Source organism: Lemur catta, chromosome 5, assembly GCF_020740605.2.
Source record: "Lemur catta isolate mLemCat1 chromosome 5, mLemCat1.pri, whole genome shotgun sequence".
Taxonomy (NCBI): Eukaryota; Metazoa; Chordata; class Mammalia; order Primates; family Lemuridae; genus Lemur; species Lemur catta.
The window spans coordinates 16,396,015-16,419,531 of NC_059132.1; the positions used below are offsets into that span (position 1 = coordinate 16,396,015).

Consider the following 23,517-nt stretch of genomic DNA (forward strand, 5'->3'; position numbering starts at 1 on the left):
GTGTGTTTAAAAATAACGCTCACCCGGTGCCAAATCACTTTAGAGTCGGGTACAAATATTGAGACAAAAACCCCAGCTGTTATTGCTTTGGCTGCTAACTTGAGGTGTCAAATGAGAGCTCAACTGCTATACGTCAGTGAGTAAGGCCCCTTGTGAGATCATTATGTTTTCTAACAGTTGAGAGTAATGGACTAATCAGTGCAGCATCAGTTGTTTTCATTATATGCCCACACAATGGTTATGAGCTTTAATTTAAACGGTCCGCAGGGAGATCAAGGAACTCAGTAATATGCAGCACCCAGGGAAGTCCAGGAGAGCAAGCGATGTGAAAGAGGCTGAAAGAGGCGGCTTCCCGCCTTCTCCCCTCTCCCTCCTTCCTACCCCTCTCTTGTTCCTCCTGCCTGCTGTGCCCTCAGAGACCCCATTGCCTCTCTAAACGGGCAAAAGATAAGCTCTGTGTAGTGAGCAGAGCTGTACTCTCGGTTCTTCGGGGATTCTTAAAAACTCGAATCAGCCCATCCAACATAAGGGCCACTGTGCTTTTGGCAGCACTTAGACGTGTTAGCCAAACCTTGACCTCAGAAGGCTTTGAGACCTAGCTGCCCTCGCTCTCTGTGTCGGAGCAGCAGGGAGGGAGGGTTGTGTGCACTGCTGCCTTGCAGAGCCCCCGTAGCGAGGCAAACGCCATGGTCCCTGCCACTTCAAAGGCTGGTAAAGGGTGAGTCCACCACAAACTGACGGGATTCGCCTCCACCTTGGGAAGACATGGAAATTGGGCAGTCAACAGATGCCTGAAGATAATCGTGCAAGAGGCAGTTTTGTGTAATGGTTAAAGATACAGGTCCTGGTATCACACCTCCCGGCCTTGAATATTGGCCCCACAGCTCTATAACCTGTGTGGTCTGGGCAGAGTTCATAGAGCTTTCTGGGCTTCCAAATGGAAATAACAGTAGCATCTCAGGATTGTTGGGAGAATTAAATGAGATAATGTATGAAAAGTGCTCAGCCTGGTGCTGGCTCATAGCAAACACTTAACAGATAGTATCAGCATTATTCCTGCTATTGTTATGGATGTTGTGGACATCTTTATTGGCAGATCTTGGCAAGCCCACTTCAAAGCAATATCCTTTACCAGTCTAGCTCATTAGAGGGGAGTAGAGAGTTCACGGGAGAACCTGTAACATTCCATTTAGGTTTTCTCAAAGGAGGGATTATTGCATCCTCCTCCTTCCTGATTTCTGGAGTTTCCTAGAGCCCCCAGGCAAATCAGAGCAGCACACAGCTGGGAGAGAAAGGCAAGTTCAGCCATGATAGGAGGGAACCAATGAACGGAGCTTCATCTAAAAGTGACAGGGTACTGAGGAGGAGGTCTGAGGACAGCCTGAGGCCCTGAGCTGGGGGAGAGGCTTAGGGATGCTTCTCTCAACCTGCATGGGCCTACTGGGCAATTCAGTGTGGGTTCTCCCAGGGCCAAGTCCACAAAGAGAAGCCATCTACGCATATTCTGATAGAGCTGGGCCAGCCAATAATGTTCACATTCCTAGGACCTTGGAGAGGGTTTTAGGGCCTGGTCATCCACAGTAGGCCCAGACTCCCGGTGCCATGATGACTGCCAGTCGGCAGTCACCTAGCAAGACCAAGAAGAACCAGTGTTGCTTTGATGTGTGAGCCAGAGAGGAGAACAGGCACCTGAAGGAGAGCCCCAAGGATCTGCAATGTTTCATTCCTCACTGCCCTGCCTGCCTAAGCTGTGAGCTCCCCACCCCTGCCCTTCATCCACACGCTGCCAGAACCCCTTGTGCCCATCATCCCCCTGCCAGCTGTGTAGATATTTCTCGCAGGGTCCAGCCCCACAGTATTTACACTCAGCTGCTCTTCAGGAAAGGGGTCTGCCTACTTTGGCTGTGTCCACCTGTGTGAATTCGATATAGGTGCTGTTGGAGATTGCTCTTTCTTCCAGTCTTGGCGCTCTAGCCATTGGATACCCACATTTGTAGGTACAAGTCAGGGCATCTCTGGGTCCACTTAAAATAGACATCCTGTTGCCATAGTGTCTGATGACTCTACAGGAGTCTCCTTCTTGAGCACCATTAAGAAGAGAACCACCTTGCTTACCTAGACTTGGGCAGAAGCCAACCTGCTTTGAGACAGGCATGAATGGGCCAGTCTACCAAGAGGGTCCGTCTGACCCAAGGAGTCTGGGTCCCCTTCTGTGTTGAGGGTAAGAGGAGGGCTTCCAAGAGTACCCCAGGAAGGTTGACATGCTGGGAGGCTGCAATGGCACTTACTGCAGATGCCTGATTTTGCAATTACGTGATACATGCTCACAGATAATATTGTTGCATTAGAGCCAATTACATGGTGTTATGGACACACAACACGCAGATTACACCCAGAGCCAGGAAAGCACAGAGTGATAAAGCGATGGCCTAATCGGAGGAGACAGAGGGAAATGTCAGCCTTATTAAGGTTGCCAGGGTGGCCTGGCTGCAGCTGGACATCGTTCCTCTGGATCAAAGATGGCTATCCGGAGTGACGCAAGGGGAGCCACATGTTCACACTCTGCAGGGAACCGCGGAGACCTGTGGGCAGAAGCCAAGTTGGAGCCCTCCGGGGTGGTTACAGCCACCACTGTTGAGGACTGGCTACCATTTCAGAGCTTAGGCCTCTCCGTTAGCGGGAGAACACCATGCCCTCCACCAAAGAGGCCTTCAATCCCAGTTGTAGCAAGACAGCATTTTTTTTTTTTTTTTTTTTTTGAGACAGAGTCTCACTTTGTTGCCCGGGCTAGAGTGAGTGCCGTGGCGTCAGCCTAGCTCACAGCAACCTCAAACTCCTGGGGTTCAGCGATCCTACTGCCTCAGCCTCCCGAGTAGCTGGGACTACAGGCATGCGCCACCATGCCCGGCTAATTTTTTTTTGCTATATATATTTTTAGTTGGCCAGATAATTTCTTTCTATTTTTAGTAGAGACGGGGTCTCACTCAGGCTGGTCTCGAACTCCTGACCTCGAGCGATCCACCCGCCTCGGCCTCCCAGAGTGCTAGGATTACAGGCGTGAGCCACCGCGCCTGGCCAGCATTTTATATATGATCCTCTACACTTAGTTAAAGGCTCTGTTTTCAGCTTTTTCCCTAGTTCAGTGGTTCTCAAACATGAGCTTGCATGAGACTCCTCTGGAGGGCTCATTAAACACACCAGAATGGGGCCCAGCCCAGGGTTTCTGGCTCAGTAGGTCTGGGTGGGGCCTGAGAATAGGCACCTCTAACAAGTTCCCAGGTGCTGCCACTACTGCTCTGGGGACAACACTTTGAGAACTAAGTTCCTTCCACACACAACCGAAGGTGGATTCACCTGCCCTGTCTCTTGAACAGGGCCTTCTCCAGGCTCTGATTCCATCACGGCTTTGCAGGTTCCAAATACATTGGGACCAGTCTTCTAGGTGGGAGTTAGACTGCCTGCTTTTGAATCCCAGCTCTCTTAACTGCCACTGGGGGCGGGGGGGGCTTCCTGAAAGTGTTTTTGTTTTTAAGTTTTGAAAGCCTCTGACCTGACCCCTCTTCTTACTAAGCAGTTATGTGACTTGCCCAGTATGTTACACTTAATCACTGGCAACGGCAACACCAAGATGGTCCAGTTCCAGAGCAGCCAAGGGCCAACAAAGGGTTTCTTTTTCTATAAAAAGCCAGATAGTAAATATTTTAAGCTTTGCAGGCCATATGCTCTCTGCTGCAACTACTCAGCCATTGTAATTCGAAAGCAGCCATGGACAATACAGAAATGAGTGGGTAAAACCTTTTTTACAAGAACAGGCTGCATTAGCTGGGATGTGGCCTGTGGGCAGTTGTCTGCCAACCCCTGACGCTGACCATTATGTGAATCCTCGTGCATTAGTCATCACTGGGGAGCCCTTGTCTTGCCTCCTGACCCTGGTATTTAGCTGAGAAAGACGAAGCGCAAACTCTTTCAGGGTACCAAGGTTCTATTTGGGCACTATAGAAACAATAGTAATTTCACTCATCCCTGCTGGCCTGGAAAAAAAAATAAATACCCCTTTTCTAGTGCTCACACTTGAGAGAGAATGGGGTCCACAGGTAGGAGTAGCATTGTCCCAATGGATCATTTTAATATGGAAAATGATTCCTTTTCACGAGGCATGTATGCTCCAATAATGGCACAGCTGGAGAACAGCTGGACCCTACACAGGTCAAAGTGAGACTCAATATAAACACAGTATTTATAGTGGGACAAGGACTTGCCAGGAGAGAAATGGGAGGTAGGTAGACCGTCTGTTAAATCGCATGGGAAGGGAGGGGCTTTATTTCTAGTTGATACTGAAATCCCCATTCAGTAGCTTGTGCTGGTATGAAAAGGGGGAGGCCAGGGCAGTTCTGAAATGTATAGAATTAACTTGACCCTGAACTTGAGCTTGAAACTTGATGGAAAGTGCTGAATTACGAGTATTTACTTAGGGAAAAACCTCTAACCACTACCTGGGTGATTTGGGGGGAAAAAGCACATTTTCTGGAAGTATCTCCAAAGGAGCAGAGCAGTGAGGTGGAAGCTACACTGTGGGACAACAGCCCCCCAGGAGATGGAGGTAAGATGAGGCTGGCAAGGTCACCATAGCTTAGCACGGGCCAGCAATCCGACTTGGGCAGCAGGAGGGTGCTGTTGTCAGACCCAGCCTTGTGTTTTTCTGTTGGTTCATCTTCAAGGAGGTGCATAGCACAAGAGGCACCAGGAGGCTTATGCAGACGTTTCTACCTTTGGGTGCTGGGTTGGAGATGACAAACTAGACCCAAAAGTCGGAGGCAGTGGGCATTGGGGGCAGGGAGTGGTAAAGAAAGAACAATGAGTCCTAAATCCACTAGGAGCTCATGTAGTTCCCTCCCTCGGGCTACTTTTCTTAGCCTCAAATTGCTCGTCTCTAAAATGGGGGTAATAATTCCAACCTCAGGGTGCTACAAGTATCCAATGAGATATGAAACTGGGTTGTCAGCCGTAAAGGACTAAACACACACAAGCTATGAGAGCAGTAGCTAAGGACCACTGGCTGGATAACAGCCCCCTGGAGGTGTCACACTCTCATCCCAGACACCTGTGAATGCTACCTTGTATGGCAACAGGAACTTTGCAGATGTGACTAAGTTAAGGGTCCTGAGGTGGGGCAGCTTGTCCTGGACTGTTCAGGTAAGCTCTAAATGTAATCGCAAGGCTCATCTTAGGAGGGAGGCAGGTCGCAGTGAGTAGCAGGAGATTTGACAACAGAAGCAAGAGACGAGTGATGCGAGGAGGGGCCCATGAGCCAAGGGACATGAAAGCCACAAAAGGCAAGGAAACGAATCCTCCCCCTGGAGCCCCTGAAAGATACGTAGCCCTGTGAACCCGTTATAGAATTCTGACCTCCAAGTCATCAGAGAATAAACGTGTGTTGCTTTAAGCCACTAAATCCGTGGTCATCTGTTACAGCAGCCGTAGGAAAGGAACACAGGCCTCGTACCTGGAGTCAGGCTCGCTTGGATTCAAACCTTGGCGCCACCAGTTGCTTCATTCACGAGACGGAGATGATAACAAAGGTCCCTGCCTCGTGGGGTAATTGGAGGAATTAAATGAGATGGCACAACATAGTGCCTTAGCCCAGGGCCTGTCTGGCGTGCAGTCAGCTCTCAGTTAATGCTGGCGATTATTAGTAACATCTCATTTAATCACCACTAAAGCTCTACGTGAGCAGTGCTGTTATTATCCCCACGTTACAAAAGAGGAAACTTAATGAGATTAAGAAACTTACCCATCATTGCAGAGGCTGTAAGTGGCGGAGCCGGAATCTAAACCAGGTCGGTGCCTGCAGGGCCCACGCTCGCAACGCTGCTGCCTCGGGGTTAGAGCAACGATTTCTCCATCGAAAGCCAGCTACCTGGGCGGGGGCACGAGAACCAGAGTGAGCACAGTGCTGTGTGCGTGGGCAAAAGCTGCCAAGACTAGAAATCAAATCAATCTGTGTCTATTAGGGAAACAAAACCCATAGCTGCCGTAGAGATCAGCGTCCGAGAGGTCAACAACCCGCTGACGGCCCTGGGCAGGCCAGCCCCAAGCAGCAAATCATGAGAGTCTGGATACTGTGTTTAGTCATTTGGGTTCTGGAATAATTGCTATTATCGTAAATGTTTTATAGCTCTCATTACGACTCACATTTAAATATCAGTGTAGTAATACATTAATAAGTCATTGCTGCCGGACTGCTGCCGGATGCAGTTACGGTTGAAGCCCCGCGTATAACTGTACCGTGCAGTCAGCTAAATTAGAGCTGGGCTGTGAAGCCCACCTGGAGTTGAGGGGCTGGGCATGGTCCAAAAGAAGCCCCTTCTCTGCAAAGGCTTCTTGCTCATTGCCTTTGCAAGATAAGGTGGATGCTCAGATTTTTTTGTCTGATGACCAGTCCTCAACCGTACCTTGGTACCCCCTGAGTCTGGAGCCCAGAACTCTGAGATGGATAGAAGGGGAAATGAAAGCATCACTTCTGCCTGGAAGCATTTCTGTCCAGTGCAGAAGGTGGGGGGCATAGACCTCACCCCCAGGAAGCTCTCTGACGAGCTGCAGAGCCTGTTCTGATGGGAGTGACAAGTCCTTCGTGTTGTCTGATGAGGTTTTCTGAAAGCTTTCTGGATGGACAGAGACAGGATGGATGCTCCCCCCCCACACACACACATACACAGAAAAGCCACATGAAACAAAACAGCTGAGTAGGTTCAACTTCATAAAATGCCAAATACCTACCTTGGTGCATTAGTAAAGCTACAAAGCAAGCAGACACAGTCAATGTAAATTTGAGCTGTTCATTCCTCTTTACCGCACTATATGCCTGACATGGTGCCGCACGTGTGGTAGGTGCACAATAAATACGGGACGGAGGGAGAAAAATGAATTAGGTCCTGTGCCGTTGCGTAAGCAGGCTTCCTCCTGGCCTTATGGGCCAAACAGATGATGATCGGCCTGGTGTGGGTGTGGGGAGGTTGAGGAATAGTCTGGGGTGAGGGAAACGTGGTCACTGGAGTCCCACTGTGGACTGGGGCCTGCAGAAGGAATCTGTGCAGGGTCCCTTGGGTGGGGTGAGCATGGGGACCACCGTGTGCTTGGTGAAGCTCTGTTTCTGTTTCCATGGGGGTTGGAGTCGGGGGGAATAGAAAAGACCAGGACAGCGTTAGATCCCCTCCACCGAGGTCACTAAAATGCAGCCTCCATTTATTGAGCACGTGCTACATCCAAACCTTTTACCAGCCTCCGAGGGAGGTGCCGTTACCTGCTTTCTTCCACAGAGGAAGAACCTGTGGATGAGAGATGCTGATAACTTGCCCAAGGCCACACACACAACTAGGGAACAGTAAGACTTGATTTGAACCATGTGTGGACCGGGTCGTGGGGCTATAGTGATACGCAAGATAGGAAACATGCCTCCCTTTGCAGAGCTTATGCTGCAGCGGACACGTGAAGGGGAAGATAATGTGTTTACCAAGGGCCAAGGGCAGAGAAGTCTGCTTAACTGACGAAGGCTTCCAAAGAAAGGCTCCTTCCTGGGCCATTGGAGACCCAGGAGAGGACAAGAGGAATTGGGTTGTTGAGAGGGGGATGCCCGATGTGGCCCTGGGAGGAGCAGAGGAAAGGGACAGGAAGGACTGTACCGAGGGCTGTATCCAACTCCTGCCCAGTGAGGCAGGGGTGGGGTCAGAGAGCTGAGCCCTAGACCCAACTTTCCCACGTGGTGTTGTCTCTCCATCTGGGTCATCACTGAACCAACTGACCCGAAAGGCCCTCCTGGCTACATAGCGTTTCCAGCTCTGCAGACACTCCCTTGGCTGCCATGCCTCCCCTGGGCTTCCATGACAGGTCCCTGCAGAAGGGTCAGCCCGGGCTGTACTTGCCTATAGCCTGATTTCATTCTTCAGCATCCTTATTGCATTCTGGCTCATTTATGGAGCTCACACCTTTCTCCTTGCTGTCCGCTGTACAAAAGTACCCGTCAGTGCCCACATTGCACTGTAGGAGTTCCGCCGTGGTCATGGAGATGCACGGGAGAGAGGAGACGTAGTCCCTGTCCTCACAGACTGGCTTGAGATAAGATGTGCTTGAAGAGTCAGAAGATGCCAAGACAACACAGAATAACCTGTCCAAGTAGCATCGTGCGTGAGGCAATATATGTGATGGACAGGGCACGGAGATTGTGGCGAGAGAATGCTGGGCTCAAGTCCCATCTCCAGAGTGTAGCCGCTGAGGTCCTTGGGAAAGTTACTTTACCTCTCCGTAGCTCAGCCTTCTCACGCATCATGCAGGGACAACACCTTTGTAGACCTGCGTGTTACTAAGCAAAATCACTGCATCTGTTTCCTTCTCTTTAAACTGAGGACAGCAATACGTAACTGGCAGCAGAGGTGTAGAGATATTATAATGAAGCAATCCGCACATAGTAGGATTTCGGGAAGCGATACTATTACTCGAGGTGGGTAAGCAAGTCCCGAGAGGGCAGCAGAGGGGAGGAGAGCCCCACTGCATAAAGGAGTCAGTGGATGCTCTTGTCATCTGGAGACCCGCCCACTTGTCTTCAGCTGCCCCACTGGCCGGCCTGCTGCTGTTGACTTGCGGTGTCCCTCGCAGTCACATACACCCTTCCCCTACCTTCTACAAGCGTCCTGTGCCTCCTCCATGCTCCCCGTGCTGCTCCCCGGCTGACCACATCCCTGTGTTCCCTGTCTCCACAGCACCCTCAACAACAACAACATCAGCCGCATCCTGGTCACCAGCTTCAACCACATGCCGAAGATCCGCACTCTGTGAGTAAAAGGTCCTTGTTCCTTCCCCCGCCTTCTCCCCGTCTTACACACCCAAAGTGCAGTGCTCTAAGCTGCCTGTGAAACCTACCGTGCCCAGACTTGGCCAACAGCTCCTGTATTCGAACGCCTCCTCCTTCTGCAAGTGAGGGCAGATGCAGGGAAGGGTCACGGTGCCATCTGTGGTTCTGCATCGGATGGACTCATTTCTCTTCCCCCGGGACTGTGGGGATTCTCCCTGTATTGTGTGTTTGTATCTTCCATCTTGATGGGAGAGATTATTAGTTTTGCTCTGTCAGAGAACACATAGAACTATGACTTAATGATTCACCATTTGCTTAGCTAATGCCAGGGACCATTGGCAGTTCGTTGCCAGTGGTTACATGGTGTCCCCCTGGGAACGGTGCAGGACAGGGAGCACCAATCCGTCCCTCCTTCCCACCCTCCCACTTGGCCCCGGCCCACCTGCTGTCTGGACGATACTCTGATGTTAGCATGCAGTGATTCTGATGCTTGGTTCTTTACCAGGAATGTCTTGGGTGGGCTTAAGCCTTCCAGGGCGTGTACTCAGGAAGCAAATCTCCCCATGACACCAAGCACCAAGAGCAGTTCTAGTGCCCTTGTGACCTGGGGAACTCCCCTCTATTCTCAACCAGAAACTTCTCTGTCAGTTTCTCTGCACATGGGCTCTGGTGGCCGTTCCAAAGACACTTAAACTTGATGCTTGGCTTGTGCTGGTGGAACCTCAGTGGCGTTTGCGTCACAGCAGTTGGGGAAAGCCAGGTCCAAGGATGTTCAGCAAGTACTTTTGGGGCCAAGGCAAAGGGCTAAAATTCCTGTGGGGTCATTTATTAGCTCTGTGTCCTCCGTTCCATCCTCTATAAATAGGGGTGGTGGTGAGGATCAGATAAAATTAGATACATAAATTGCCTGGCATGTGATAGACAATGCAGAATATTGATTGCTATACCGTTATTATTATCACACTGTTTATCCAGAAATCTGGACTGAAAGTTCCAAGTGACCAGCTGTCTGTGCTCCCTAAGCGACAACGCAGAATACCTAAGATTTGAAAGTCCTTAGAGCAGTGGTTCCCAAAGTGGGGTCCCTAGGCCAGCAGCATCACCTGGAACTTGTTAGAAAAGCAAGATTTCAGGCCCCACCCCAGATCTATGGAGTCAGAATCTCTGGAAGTGGACACGAGCAATCTGTTTTTAACAAGCTTTCCAGGAGATTCTAAAGCTCATACAGTCTGAGAACCACTGCATTTATGAGGAAGCGACCAAAGAGGCAATTTTGAAGGAGTCAATGCAGAACACCCCAGGAAGGATCCAGGGTTTGGAGTCAGGCAGACCTGAGTTTAAATGTGAGCTCTGCCCCTGGCTTTGGCGAGTCTCTCTGCTCTGTGCTTCAAGGAAAGCGAGTTAGCAAATGCTTACCTCAAAGTGGTGACACTGAAGTGCACTCTGACATGTACTGTGCCTGGCACATGGTGTGTGCACAACCAATACTAGTTATTATAAAGAATAATAATAATCTGAGCCCAACTTCCATCCTTGCTTCCCAAATTCTTCCTTGGATCCATCATATGATAGCGTAATTCAGCCAAGAAAAATCTATTCTTTTTTCTCCCTCTTAAAATGAGATGGTGCAGTCATGGAATTTTAAGGAGATGCTGTATGTATGGTCTTCAAAGACTTCTTCAAAGGTCCCAACAAAGCACAAATGAGCTGGGGAAAGAGTGTGGCCCGGGGCTTCTGGGTACGATGCAGAAAGTGGGGGTGCCGGGCCTAGAGGATCCCCAACAAGTGGGTTGCATAGAAGAAAAATGACCCTCCCCTGCCAAAATCCGTAGCCCAGATCCTGTGGGCTGTTCTGTGATTTGTCCTCCCCCCCCTTTGCTGTTTTCAGTTCAGGAGCAGCAATGCCAGAAGCTGGGCTGGTTCCATGGGAGTTGGGGGACAGGGTTAGGCCTGGATCTTGGGTGCTTTGTTTGGTGTGCACTGGGGAGGGGGGAGAGAGCGTGAGGGTTTTTTCTCCTTGTTTCTGTTGTCATTCTTCTCTGCCGTCCTGAACATTCATCTGATGAGTTCGGATCAATCAATCAATCTCGTCTGTTCGCCTTGCTCCCTGCCTGCTGCCATTTTCTCTTTAGTTTAATTTCAGAGATGGCTCTGTACAGAACTCCCTGGAGACCTGAGCTGACTAATCCCCCTTCACTGTAATTAAAGTGTGTGTTGGGGAGGGGGGGACGGCTGGTGGTGGTGGAGAAGGAGGGAAGAGGAGAGAGGAAGGAAGTCATAAATGGGATTTCTAAAGGAAAGCTTTTATATTGAATTCAGAAAGCCACATTTTATAGAGAATGAACACTGACCCTCTCTAAAAGGATTTGCTGGAAATTTAATTTAGCGTCTGTGGCTAAAAGGCACCTTTTAAAAATTGGCATTTGTATTCATTCACCTTATGTTCTGTAGAGGTGGTTTCAACCACATGGAATATGATGTGTCCACCAGCAAAAGATCGCAGAGCAACATGCAGGAACCACCCAGCCACCTCGAGTCTCTGGTATCTAATTAAGAAACCATGGCCTGGTATAGGCAGGACCATGGATTGGTAAGAGACCGAAATCTGGAGCTAGTTTCTTCTAGCTTATAATAATCATGGTAATAGCAAACATTTCTTCAGTGTTCTACCATGTGCCAGGCCTTGTGCTAAGCACTTCCATCCATCATTTCAGTGCTCACAACAACCCTAGGAAGGAGGCACCACTAATATCCCCATTTTACAGATGAGAACACTGAGGCCCAGAGTTAAAGTGCTGCCCAAAGTCAGAAAGCACAGAGCCAGTGTCAGACTCGGGCAGTTTTCCTTTATAGCCTGAGCCCACACCATTCAGCATGAGCAAAGGCAGAACAGCAGGTGCCTGGTGGGACGAGGGAGGGGAGACGGCAGCTTCCGCACAGCCCAGGAGCCCATACGGGCCACCCTCGCTTGTGTCACTGCCATCACACCTCACCAAAAATACTGGAAGTAATTAAAATGTTCCTTCTCACTCAAAAGGATTGGAACTCCTCCTGGCAGTGCTCTCGCTTTATTAATAATTTCATGCTCACCGTGACTACTTTTCTTTCAATATTAGTATTTGGGATGGTATTGCTCAGCTTGATCTCCCAGACATGTGGAAGGCGAGAATCCATAAAATTCCAAGAGGAGGAAACAGAGCCTGGGCACTGCCCTGGGCTCCACTGCCTTGGGCTTTTGACAAGAGTGCTCATGTGGCCCCAAGTCAGTTTGGGTCCCCTCTTTTGCACGGTGCTCTTGGGAGGGGAAAAATTCCTATGAAGATGGACAAAGGGACAAGCACCGTCTGTAACAAGGTTAAGAAGAGAGGTAGCTTGGGGCCAGCCGGCCAGTACCAAGAAAGAACCAACCTGATACAATCTTCCAAAAGGGAAACCTCTGACATTTTTATTTTCCTGGAAACTCAGTAAGGATCTGACTTACCTAAACGTCATTTTTGTCGTTCCATTGATCTCTTACCCTTGATTGGAACCGGCGGGGATTTGTTTGCATTGATCAGTGACCCGCCTCGTGCACCTACACTCCTTGGCTCATGGTGAATCCCTGTTGCCCCAGTTTCCAGGCCTCACTGCCAACGAGGGCAGCCACCTTCCAAACAACAGCCAAACTCTCATGAAAAAGTTCTGCTTCTCGTGGCACACAAAAGAGCTGTACCTCAGCCTGCGTACGCCACTACAGCCCGCCCCGTGCTCCACTGTGTCCCACGGACACGCCCACTGTTGCCGTGTCCCTAGGCAGCACATATACCCGGTGGAAGCCACCTGGCCATGGGATCCCCTCCTTTCCTTCCTGCTTTTAGGAAATAGTAACCAGCCAAACATGCGCTGCCACGCCTCCTCCCTATTCCTGGCAGAGAGTGGTCTTGCTTGTTGAACAAACAGGTCTTACTTTCCCTTCTAGAACTGAGGTCCTTCCCACCAGCTGAGGATTTGGATCCCCCCACCCCTTCCCACCTATCCCACTTTTTTCTAAATTCCAGGCCAAGAGGAGGCTGTGTTTGCTTCTGCTCAGGGGGTCTGAGCTTAGAAATTCAATGGGGAGAGTCACTTGGGACCCATAACTCACTGTACCTTGGGCCTAGGGGCCTATGAAAATGTGTGCAACCCACTAGAAGATACAAAAAGAAAATTACATCAAATTGTGTTTTATGTGGGATATGGGCTCCTTTACTCTGTCTGATGGGACAGGATCTGGGGCCCCTGAAGCAGCCAATGTGTCCAGCGGCCTGGCCCATGTGGGTTTGTGCCCACGCAGCCGCAGGAAGGCTCTGCCCGCAGCAGCAGGAGTGAGTTTGCACTTGGCCGGCGCTTGGCAGTGTTGACCTTACGCTAAGTGGAGCGTGGTCAAGAGCCCTTCAGCTCTCTCCAGAGCCGCTCCTCTGGGCTGACACTCAGTGTTAACTGGCTTGATGCAGAGTACTTGAAAGTCCCAAGGTACGGCTGGCTGATTAGCATGTCTAGAATCGGGCATTTAAAATTTGCATCAGAAACCCAAGCATATGATAAGGTGGTATGACTGAAACCCACCCGCCACCACGGCTAACGACCTAGGGGTGTAGGGAGTGTGGAAATGGTAAACCCTGATAGACCCTGAAGAAAACCTTCAGAAGCCCCTGGACATGCTCGGTTTGCCTCCCAGGGAGTGGAAAGTTCAAGTCATTAACCAGACGGGATTCCCCTCTGAAGTGAGACATGCACAGCCCTCCGGGGGGTTCTTATTCACTAAAGGGCAGAAAACTGATCTGGAATCACAGCTACTGGAAGAGGAAAGCCAGAGAGCCCTGGAACTGGTTAGAGAATCTTTTCAGAGTTGCATGAATCAGCCAGAACACACCAGATGCACCTGAACTTGGGGAGGAGAGGAGGGCCACTGTGGATTGCAAGGGTCAGGAGGGGACAACACCATATTTCAGTAGGAGAGCAGAGAGAAGGCTCAGCCTTCCGTCTGCGCCCTGCTCGGCCCCGCTGGTGCGCACAGTGGTGTTGGTTGTAGGCCCAGCGTACAGTGGGTTCGTTAACGGAAACTTAGGGAGGAAATGAAGGAGGACGACCAACAGGTGAAGGCAACGGCACGTCTCACCCACAGTGCCGCCCCAGACTGGGGCGCTGAGATTGACAGGCGTGTTTCACGCCAGCCGTAACCCATGCTAGCTAAAGTACTGAAATTTGCAAATGAGTGGCCCCTTTGTAAGTTTGACCGGAATAAGGATTGTCACCGTAGTAGTGTCACTCTCCCTTTCCTATGTGCTGAGGCTTAAGTGGAAAGGAAAAGGGTGGAATTGCCATTAGGAAATGGGCAGTTGCTCAGAACCCTGGGAGCGCCCTTTGGGTGTGGCCTGGCAAGGGAAGGGTTGAGGCCCCTGTTTCTCAGTAGTGCAGAGGGAGGCGCTTCCCTGGGCTCCTGGCAGGTGTCACGCTGGGGAAAGGGGCAACCGAGCTTTGGCCTACTCTGGCTGGCGGCAGCCTCACCACTTCATCTGTGACAGCGTCTTCCCTCTGACCCTCCCTTTCCCAGGCGCCTCCACTCTAACCACCTGCACTGTGACTGCCACCTGGCCTGGCTTTCAGATTGGCTGCGACAGCGGCGGACAATTGGCCAGTTCACACTCTGCATGGCTCCCGTGCACCTGCGGGGCTTCAACGTGGCGGACGTGCAGAAGAAGGAGTACGTGTGCCCAGGTGAGGTGCCCCACCCGCTCTCCCCTGCTGTGCTGTGACTCACCACCCCGGAGCTGTCCCCACCCTCCCCCTGGTCTTGAACACACCCCGTAGCCCAGAGCTTTTTGTGGAAGGAAACCCCATAGGTTGTCCCCAGTACTCAGTAGTCACTTAGAGAACTCGGGTCTGCCTCAAGAGGTTTAAAGACAGAAGCTCCCATTATCTGTTAAAGGAAAATGCTAAAGGAACTCATGAATCACCTTCTGAGCCCCGTAATCTAATGACACAAAGAGACCTAATGTTTGTTCAGCCACACGCGATACGGAAACAGGCATAATGGAGATCTTCTAGCATTTTCTGAGCACGATCCTGTGTGTGTTGCCGTAGAAATCAGGAGACCGGATGACGTAGGCTGTGGCGTCAGCCTGCTTGGCAGGAAATCCCAGCCCTGCCCCGTACTCGTGCGTGACTTTGGCAAGTTGCCTCACGTCCGCAAAATGGACATAATAATAGTACATAAGTCAGAGGACCGGTGGGAGGATTGAGTCAAATAATGCACACAAAGCACTTAGCGCATAATACATAACACTTGGTAAAAACTAAATAAGTGGAGCTTAATTGTTGCAGTTTAGTGGGCCCACAAAATGTGCTGAGCTAACGTAAGAGTTTGATTTGTGGGTGATTGAAGTGAAATAGAAGCACAGGTTGCTACGTAGCACAGAAGACAGACTGGTGCAGACACATGACTGAAGGCAGCTCGGAGCTCCAGGGATCGGCGGTGGCTGCGTGACCCAGGAAAATCTCCCCAGGGGATGTAGCTTTCACACAGGGTCCTAAATTTTATTTGCTTGTTTGTTTTTACTTTTCATTGACATCTTCTATTTCCATCAACTTTTCCCTTTTTTGGTGGCAAAGAAGCAGAGCTAAGCCCTTGACTTCCTAAAAAAAAAAGAAAAGAAAAGAAAAGAAAGAAGGAAATCAGTTGAGTTTTCCAAAGAGATGTTTCAATTTCCAGGAACCCCGTCCTGGAATGGGGGCCCAGTGGCCTCTGAAGGCTGAGCCTGGGAGCTGCGTGCAGGAGGGAACAGGACAAGGGGGAGATTAGCATTGTAGGGTCCCACTGAGGGTTTATTAAGCCCAGCATGTGCTGCCAGCTTCGGTACGGCCAGGAGCACAGACCGGGCCTCTTCTGCTCTGAGGCTGCATTTGCAATACCCAGGAATTTTTCCCGAATTCAACTTCCTCTTGTTCTCTTCCTCCTGTCGTGGTATTGCTTCATCATGTTATTTATTATCAAAAAATATTTTAACGTGTCTCATGCGGTACCTCCATAACTTCCTGGAGACACCCACTGAGAAATCACTTCCCATCAAACACGTATAATAAAACTGTTTATCACACAGGCCCCCCAATTCAAATATAGTGACTATAATTACAGTAATTATTAGGCAAAGGGTGCAATATCGGCATAAGTGCCAGTGAAAGAAATAATTATAGAGTGCAGGAGTCATCCAAGAGCTAGTGAGAAAAACTAATTAGAGAGAATGTTAAAACACATCATTATAGGTGGGAGCCAAGTTCAATGCGGTGCGCGGCCAGGAACACCATTGTCCTGTCAAAGGAGCGGCACCATGTTGCCTACCCAACAGCAGTCAGGATCCAAAGCCAAGGGAGAAAGGCTGCCCCTCCTAAGTCCTGGAAAAGATAAGGTCCCCAATCTCCTTCCTTTGAAAGGGCTACTCTAGCAGACAGGTTCATATTAACAGTGGCACAGAAGCGTGTTCATCTCTGCCTCTGTTTAGAGCAATTCAGCCCATTGCTTGTGATGGACCTCGTAGCTTCTGAGTATGCAGCCAGGTGTCTTTTGAGGACATGAGAATTTAGTCTGAAGGCTCCAGACATCATTATGCTGTGAACCTCCAGCCGCTCCTCTGTGGTATGAATTTAGGGCAGTGACATGTTGGGACCCTGATGCATAAGGGATTCTCCAAGTGCTCCCGTGGTTTAACAAGAATGCTGTGAGGGGTCACTTTCTGAAAAGGCCACGGTTAGCTATAATGCTCTGGGGGCCTGGGTGCATTGATCATCTGTGACAAATGACCCATCACCATCGTTAGTGGGACGTGGGAAGAGCACACCCTCCAAAACCACTGCTACCTCTTAAACAATTGCTGAAGTCACTTTGGGAGACTGAGCAAAGGTGTCAGAGGGTGCAGCGTGGGGGAAGGCTCAGTACATAAGCCCGCAGTCGGAACGCCCAAGGTTGGTCTCTGAGGCCCTGCAGAGGGAGGTTAAAGAGATGGACCCATTCACGGACGGGCCAGTCCCCTTGTGCTGCTACAGATGGGGCGGGTCCGCCCTGACGCCAGCGCCTGGCGAGACGTCTGAAGGAGGCTGTTTTGCGTGGACTTGATTGTGGCTGCTAGAAGCTGCAAAACCACACATGCTCCTCATTCAAGCTGTGGCCCTAATAACTCACAGGAGGAGAAGTTCAGTCAAGAATGGAAGGCAAGAACGTCTCTTAAAAAAACAGAGGTCACCCGCCCAAGAGACAGAGAGGCAGTGGGCACCAATTAAGCCATTCCTCGTGTAGCTTCATTACCAGCCATCCCTGTCCAGGCAGCGTAAGAAAAGCTCTCTGGGCCCTTAAATGGTATCGGAAAATTCACCAAACACGTGACTGCAGAGACAGGAGAGAGCTTTATCTCGCTCAGCCTGTGAGGGCCCTGCCTGCCCAAGTCCCTGATATCTCTCTTTGAATTACACCCAGCTGTCTAGAGTGCAGGCTCTGCACCCCAGAAGCTCTGGATATGGGTTCCTCATCGCGCCAGCTAACCCAGAAATGTGCTAGTGGCTCACTTTGGTGACATTCGTCTCCTCTGTCACCTGTCCCCTTCCAGTGAAAGCCATTTATTTTCTTCCTCTGGGTAGACAACTGGGAATTTTTCACAAGGGTTGGGGAATATATCTTTATATTTTTATTAACATCTTTTTCATATGACTTGACTACTTGGCTTCCATCAGCTCTAGCTAAAAGGACTTCAGTGAAGTTTTCTTGTTTGAAGAGGAAGGCTAGGCCCTAGGGCTAGAGGAGTCGGTGGTCTGCAGAACTTGATCACAGTTCATGATAACAGACCAGAGAAAAAGATCGTTGGGGTTTTTTTCCCCATCCTCATCTAAAGGGTTATTTTGGGGTTTAAACTCTAGGATTTATCTTTCATGTGTTAATTTCCTGGTATCTCAATCGGAGAGAGTTTCTACCGGTCACAATTTGTAATTCAAGGTTATTAGTGAAATATTTGACCTCCTGAATCCATTATCTCTTTCCTTCGAATGTCTTTGAACCCATTGGTGAGTCTATCTGTTTCACACTTATCTGCCCTTGGCCTTGAATGTAAGAGATCTTTTCACAAAGACATTAATCTTGTCCTATGCTAATAAAGGGCCACGTCTTACACTTTTTCAGGCACTCCAGGGCCTAGAACAATGCTTGATCCTAACAGTCTCTCAATAAACACTTCATTTATTATTAAAAATGAAATATGCTTATCTTCTTGGAAATGAGAAACTTTCCCTTTTTTTTCTTCTTTTTTTAAAATTTGGGACTAGTTACTAAGTATAAAGATAATTAAGGTAAGCCATGACTAGCCACCCATCTCCTTAGGAGGTTTTAATTAAAATGCCATAATTGGACATTGCAGGAATGAGATTATTAGGTTTATTTAGCCATTCCCAAAATTATCATGCCTCTGGTATTTAAATCACGTTCATTTATATTCTCATCATAATTGCTTGAGTCCCATTGTCATTGCAGTCTGTTGTTGGCTTTTGAAAGGCCAGAGGCCAGGAGGGATGCTTAATTTGAATACTGGAATTAATTTATTTCCATATATTCACAAGGCCATTGGAGTACTTGATTCTGTGCACTTGCACGCCATCGGGTGAGGTTTTTTTTGTTGTCATTTAAACTTTCAAAAGATTCTGTAAATTTTTGTATATTGTTTTCAGTTGACATATAATAATTGAACATATTTTTGGAATACAGTGTGATGTTTTGATAAATGTGTACATTGTGTAAAAATCAAATTAGGGTATTTAGCATCCCTTTTATCTCGTACATGTATCATTTCTTTGTGGTGAGAACATTCGGAATCCTCTCTTCTAGCTATTTTGAAATATACAATACATTATTGTTCATCATAGTTATGCTCCTATGTAATTGAGCAGCAGAGCTTATTCCTCCTGTCTAATTGTAACTTTGTACCTGTTGATCAATATCTCTCTATTTCCCCCTCCCCAATACCCTTCTCGGCCCCTGGGAACCACCATTTTACTCTCCAGTTCTATGAGGTCAATTTTTTTAGATTCCACATGTGAGTGAGATCATGCAGTATTTGTCTTTCTGTGCCTGGCTTGTTTCACTTAACCTAATGTCCTCCAGGTTCATCCACGTTGCCACAAATGACAGGATTTCCTTCTTTTTTATGGCTGAATAATATTCCATTGTGTATACATACCACATTTTCTTTATTCATTCATCTGTTGATAGGCACTTAGGTTGATTCCATATCTTGGCTATTGTGAATAGTGCTATGATAAACATGAGAGTGTAGACACCTCTTCAGCATACTGATTTCATTTCCTTTATATATATACCCAGCTGTGGAATTGTTGGATCGTACAGTAGTTCTATTTCTAATTGTATGAGGAACCTCCGTGTAGTTGTCCACGATGGCTGTACTAATTTACATTCCCATAGTACATAGGAGTTCTCCTTTCTCCACATCCACACCAGCATTTGTTATTTTTTGGCTTTTCGGTAGTAGCCATTCTGACTGGGGTGAAGTGATAGCTCATTGCACTTGATAATAAAAACAGAAAGACAGAAACACACTCTAACACAAGAGTATCCAGTCATCTCTAATGTAGCTTATACAATCCATGTTTTGGCCTCTGAACCTGTTCTTCCTACGTCCTGAGGTTCCAAGGCTCTGATGCTTTTCAGCTTCATGGCAATAAAGAGGCATTTGGGGTATCTTTTTGGCAGAGGAGGCAGAGAGAAGAGCACTGGACCACACGTTAGAACATTGTTCACTAGCTCTAGGATCTTAGGCACTTTGCTTAACCTCCCCATTCTTAAATTTCCTCACCTTATTCTAATGGGAATAAGAATAATAGAACCTAAATCATAGGTTTTATGAGGATCAGATGAGATAACTAGTACATGCTAGTTGCTGTGTTTACTAGTCGTTGTTATGAGAATGGTGATTATTCTTAGTTTGGCCGCCATGTCCTTGGGCGGCCTACTCTCCTCTCTCAGGGCTTCTATTTCCTTCTGTCTCCATGGGCCCGTCGGTCTGAAGTTTGGTGATCTTTGCCCCACTCACCTGGGCAGACAAATTGGGGCCTTTTGCTTTCCGCATGATGGTCATCCCCATTTTGCCAGTTAGGAAAAGAACAAGGATGAGATGGCTGTTAGGCAGGAGCCAGGTCCCTGGTCGTTGCTCCATCTTTCTTGTCTCTGAGAACTTGAGGGGCAGTTATACAACTGGCAGATGTGGGATTCGTGGTACAGCTCCCACGCTAGCGACCGCAGGGACTTTGCCTGTGAGAGGCGTGTCTGGGGACCTCCCTGCCCCTCACGTGCCAAGTGTCCCCTGGGCTGGGGGGGCAGCACCGCTGGTGCCCAGTGATGAAAAGGGAACAGCCTCCCTTCCCCTGAGCTCTGCTTTGTCCTCCTCCAAGTTACCAGGCCACGGTCCTGGGAGTCTCAGGAAACATCCGAGAGTCTCGTCTCATTCTAGTTTCCACCCTGTTTGGCACAGAAGTAGCTTTGGCTTCGGGTTGAGATCCCAGAGCTCAAGTGGTGATCAAGATGGGCCCCCAGAGGGGTGACACACACTTGGGCCACATCCCCATCTCCTTCTTCTGGAGGAGAACGTCCTTCCCTCTTGGTGGAGCAGCATTTTAGAATCACTGAAAGAGTTCCGTGAGCAGGTAGCCTGGGCACTTATTTAAAAATGGAGAAATGAAGAGCAAATCCACAAGCACTCCTAAGCTGGGAATAGAATATCTTAAAAGTACGTTATAGGGTTCTACAGGCCCGTCCATCACTGTGCTCTCAGTTAAGGCCACCTTCTTTGCCAGTAGACAGGCTCACTCAAGGACAGTGTGGATTGGTGAGACCCCTATGAGAACACATTACCCAAGAGGGCCACACACGTGCATGCAGGCAGGTGCACATCTAGATACCACCTTTCATCAGAGATATGTAGAGAGATTCCTCCTACTCCTATATGAATACCCTGTTCCCATTCCTCCCTGCCTCCCAGCTTATAGCCCCGTAATTTGCTGGGTAAAATATGTGTGTTTCCTTACTGTGTCCTTGGGAATTCCCTTCCTCTGCCTCCCCCAACATGTGTGGACAGGAGAGGCTGGGAGGGGGACACCTGCTGACAGAGCTCAGCAGAGTGGTCAGACACGGTGACCTGCCCAGGTGAGATAGGCTCACAGGGGCCCCAGGTGACGGGGCAGGTGGCTTTTGCCGGCACTGAGCGCGGTGGTGGTAAGAAGAGAGCTTCAGGCAGGAGAGTCCCATCTCCCCATCCTACATCCAATCCTGCCTCCCCGAGTCTAGGGAACTCAGAACTCGGGGAGCCTCCCTGCGGGGCCCTTCCAGAAGGACACTCACCTCCATAGCTTCTGCCAGGTTTCTGTACCAATTTCCGTCACGTGTTCGTCTTCTCATTCATCCGAGGTATATGTACGAGTCCGCGTTTTGTGTCAAGCCCTGCCTTGGGCACTGAGAGTACAACAGTGATTAGGACAGGAAAAGTCACTGCCATTATGGAATTTACATTCCAGCCTCAGTATGTCCAGAGACAGAGCAAAAGGGAGGGACTTCTGCCACGTAGCCCTCAGAGGCCCACAGGGAAGTGGGCTTGGTCCGTCGACGTTGGTTAGAGGAGAATGTCTCTAGGGAAAAGGAACCCATCTTTCAACCCCATTTTAAACCGAAGTGTTTTGTTCAAACCAGAAGGTAATGTCCTCACCATGTGTGAATGTCTGGCTGGCCCAGGGTGCTAGCAGAGGCTATAATTACCATTGTTTCTCTCTGCGTAATTAAAGGTGCTGTTAGTGACCTGGTTAAGGAATCTTTTTCAAAGGCTTTTTTGCCTTGACAGCATCCCTTGAAATGTAGCACACACTGCCAACAGAATCAGAGCCACCCTGTGAAAGACCCAGCCAGTTGCCAGGGGGGACTTGAGGCTACAACCTAGGTCTGGTTTAGAGCAGAATTAATTTCAACATAGTAGTCAGAGGCTACCTTTGGAAAAACTCCGTGTCAGAACTTCCGTTGCCATTAGAAGCCCTTGAATATGATATCTCTCCTCCCCCTTTTCCAACACACCCCATCCAAGCAGTATTTAACAGATCAAAAGAGGGACGGCCATCCGATCCCCCTGCCTGAACAGATGGAAACGCAAGAGCTCAGAGTCCTGTCCCTGAGGTTTCCCAGACAGGGAGGTGTCCCAGGTGTGGCGATTCTCCCCTTGATGTGGAAGGCCAGGCAAGGCAGTTTGCTTTGGGGAGCACCATCTGCACTTCAAAAGCCCTGACATCTGAGGCCAACTGCTCCCAGCCTCCCTCAGATGTGGGTGCTGGGAAGGGAGCCTTTTTGCTGCAGATGCTCTTTGCTGCCTGCAGAGAGAGATGAAGCAGAGGAGGGAAGGATGTTGTTAGGCCTCTGCACCCTCTGTGCTTCCACTCTGAAGAACAGGGGCAGCTGATCTTTAGTCCCAGGAAGGACTTCAGAAATCATGCAATCCATACTCCTTTTTCACTGGCATGGTAACAGAAAAGCGCAGAAAGGGGTGCTGTGACTTGCCAAAGGTCTTGCAGATAACCAGTGGCAAAGCAGACCCAACAATAATGAAAACAGCAACTAACATTGCTAAGCTCTTAGCCTGTGCCATGCGTTCTTCCAAATACCTTTCATGCATTTAATGCATTGACTTGCTTGGCCTTCGCCAGAATACCAGGTTATGAAATAAGGATTTTTCCTCATTTTACAGATGGGGGAAACAGAGGCACGGGGAAATAAGGATTGAAATGATAGAACCAAGATTCAAATAGAGGCAGCAGGACTCCAGAGCCCATGCTCTCAGCCACACCAGCCTCTCGTTCCTGAGCAGAGGCTCATGCGGGCTGTCTGATGTTGCCACTCCCTCAAAACTGCGAAGGCTTTCCCAGTTTGGAACAAAGCCAGAATCACCACTCTGTCTAGGTGAATGTTCCAGCTGGGATTTTAGTGGAAGTCGTTATCTCTCTGGCACTTTCCATGGTCTCCATTAGATCCGCTAGCATGACACTGGCGACTTTGAAGTCCTTATCCCCTGGACAGGAGTGTTTTCTCAAACATCCCAGCTAAGAGGCTGTCTTTGAGTTTTTGTTTTGTGTGTAGGTAAGTGAGGTCAAGGGAAGTGAGAATCTTTTGTCTTTGGGCTGGCACTTTCTAGGAAGGTGACATTCTGAGTTAAGCCAGTGGCATCAGTTGGGGCCCTTACAGAAGGCTCACTCCTGGGGGTCGTGGGGCCTATTAGACATGGAGCACGGGGCCTTCCTCTATGCCTCAGTGTCCAAACGAGGACTTGCCCAAGACAGGGTTGGTTCCTCTGATTCAACCCCTGTAGCTAGACCCACTGTGGCTTCCCAGACTCCGTGACTCCAGTGAATAGGGCCAAACTAAAAATCATCTCTTCCCTGCACATATTTTTCATGCCTTATATTTAATCCACATCCAAGAGCCCCCATCTAGTGGTCCCACATCCGACAAGCAAGAGGATCTGCAGAGGTGGTCTGAGTGTGGTCTCAGCCCTGGCTCTTTGCTATGGGAGGGAGTATGGAAGGACATTGCAATGACCCCTGCTGGCTACGTCCCACAGGTGAGGGGTATG

At 49.2% G+C, this 23,517-nt stretch overlaps 1 protein-coding gene across 1 annotated transcript in view; it reads left to right on the forward strand.

Moving 5' to 3' along the window:
• Positions 1 to 23,517, forward strand: part of SLIT3 (slit guidance ligand 3) — a 574,724-nt gene that overhangs the window by 431,445 nt on the left and 119,762 nt on the right. The window contains exons 7-8 of the mRNA XM_045551207.1: positions 8,754 to 8,825; positions 14,418 to 14,581. Coding sequence (XP_045407163.1) covers positions 8,754 to 8,825; positions 14,418 to 14,581 — 236 coding nt within the window. The remainder of the gene's footprint in view (positions 1 to 8,753; positions 8,826 to 14,417; positions 14,582 to 23,517) is intronic.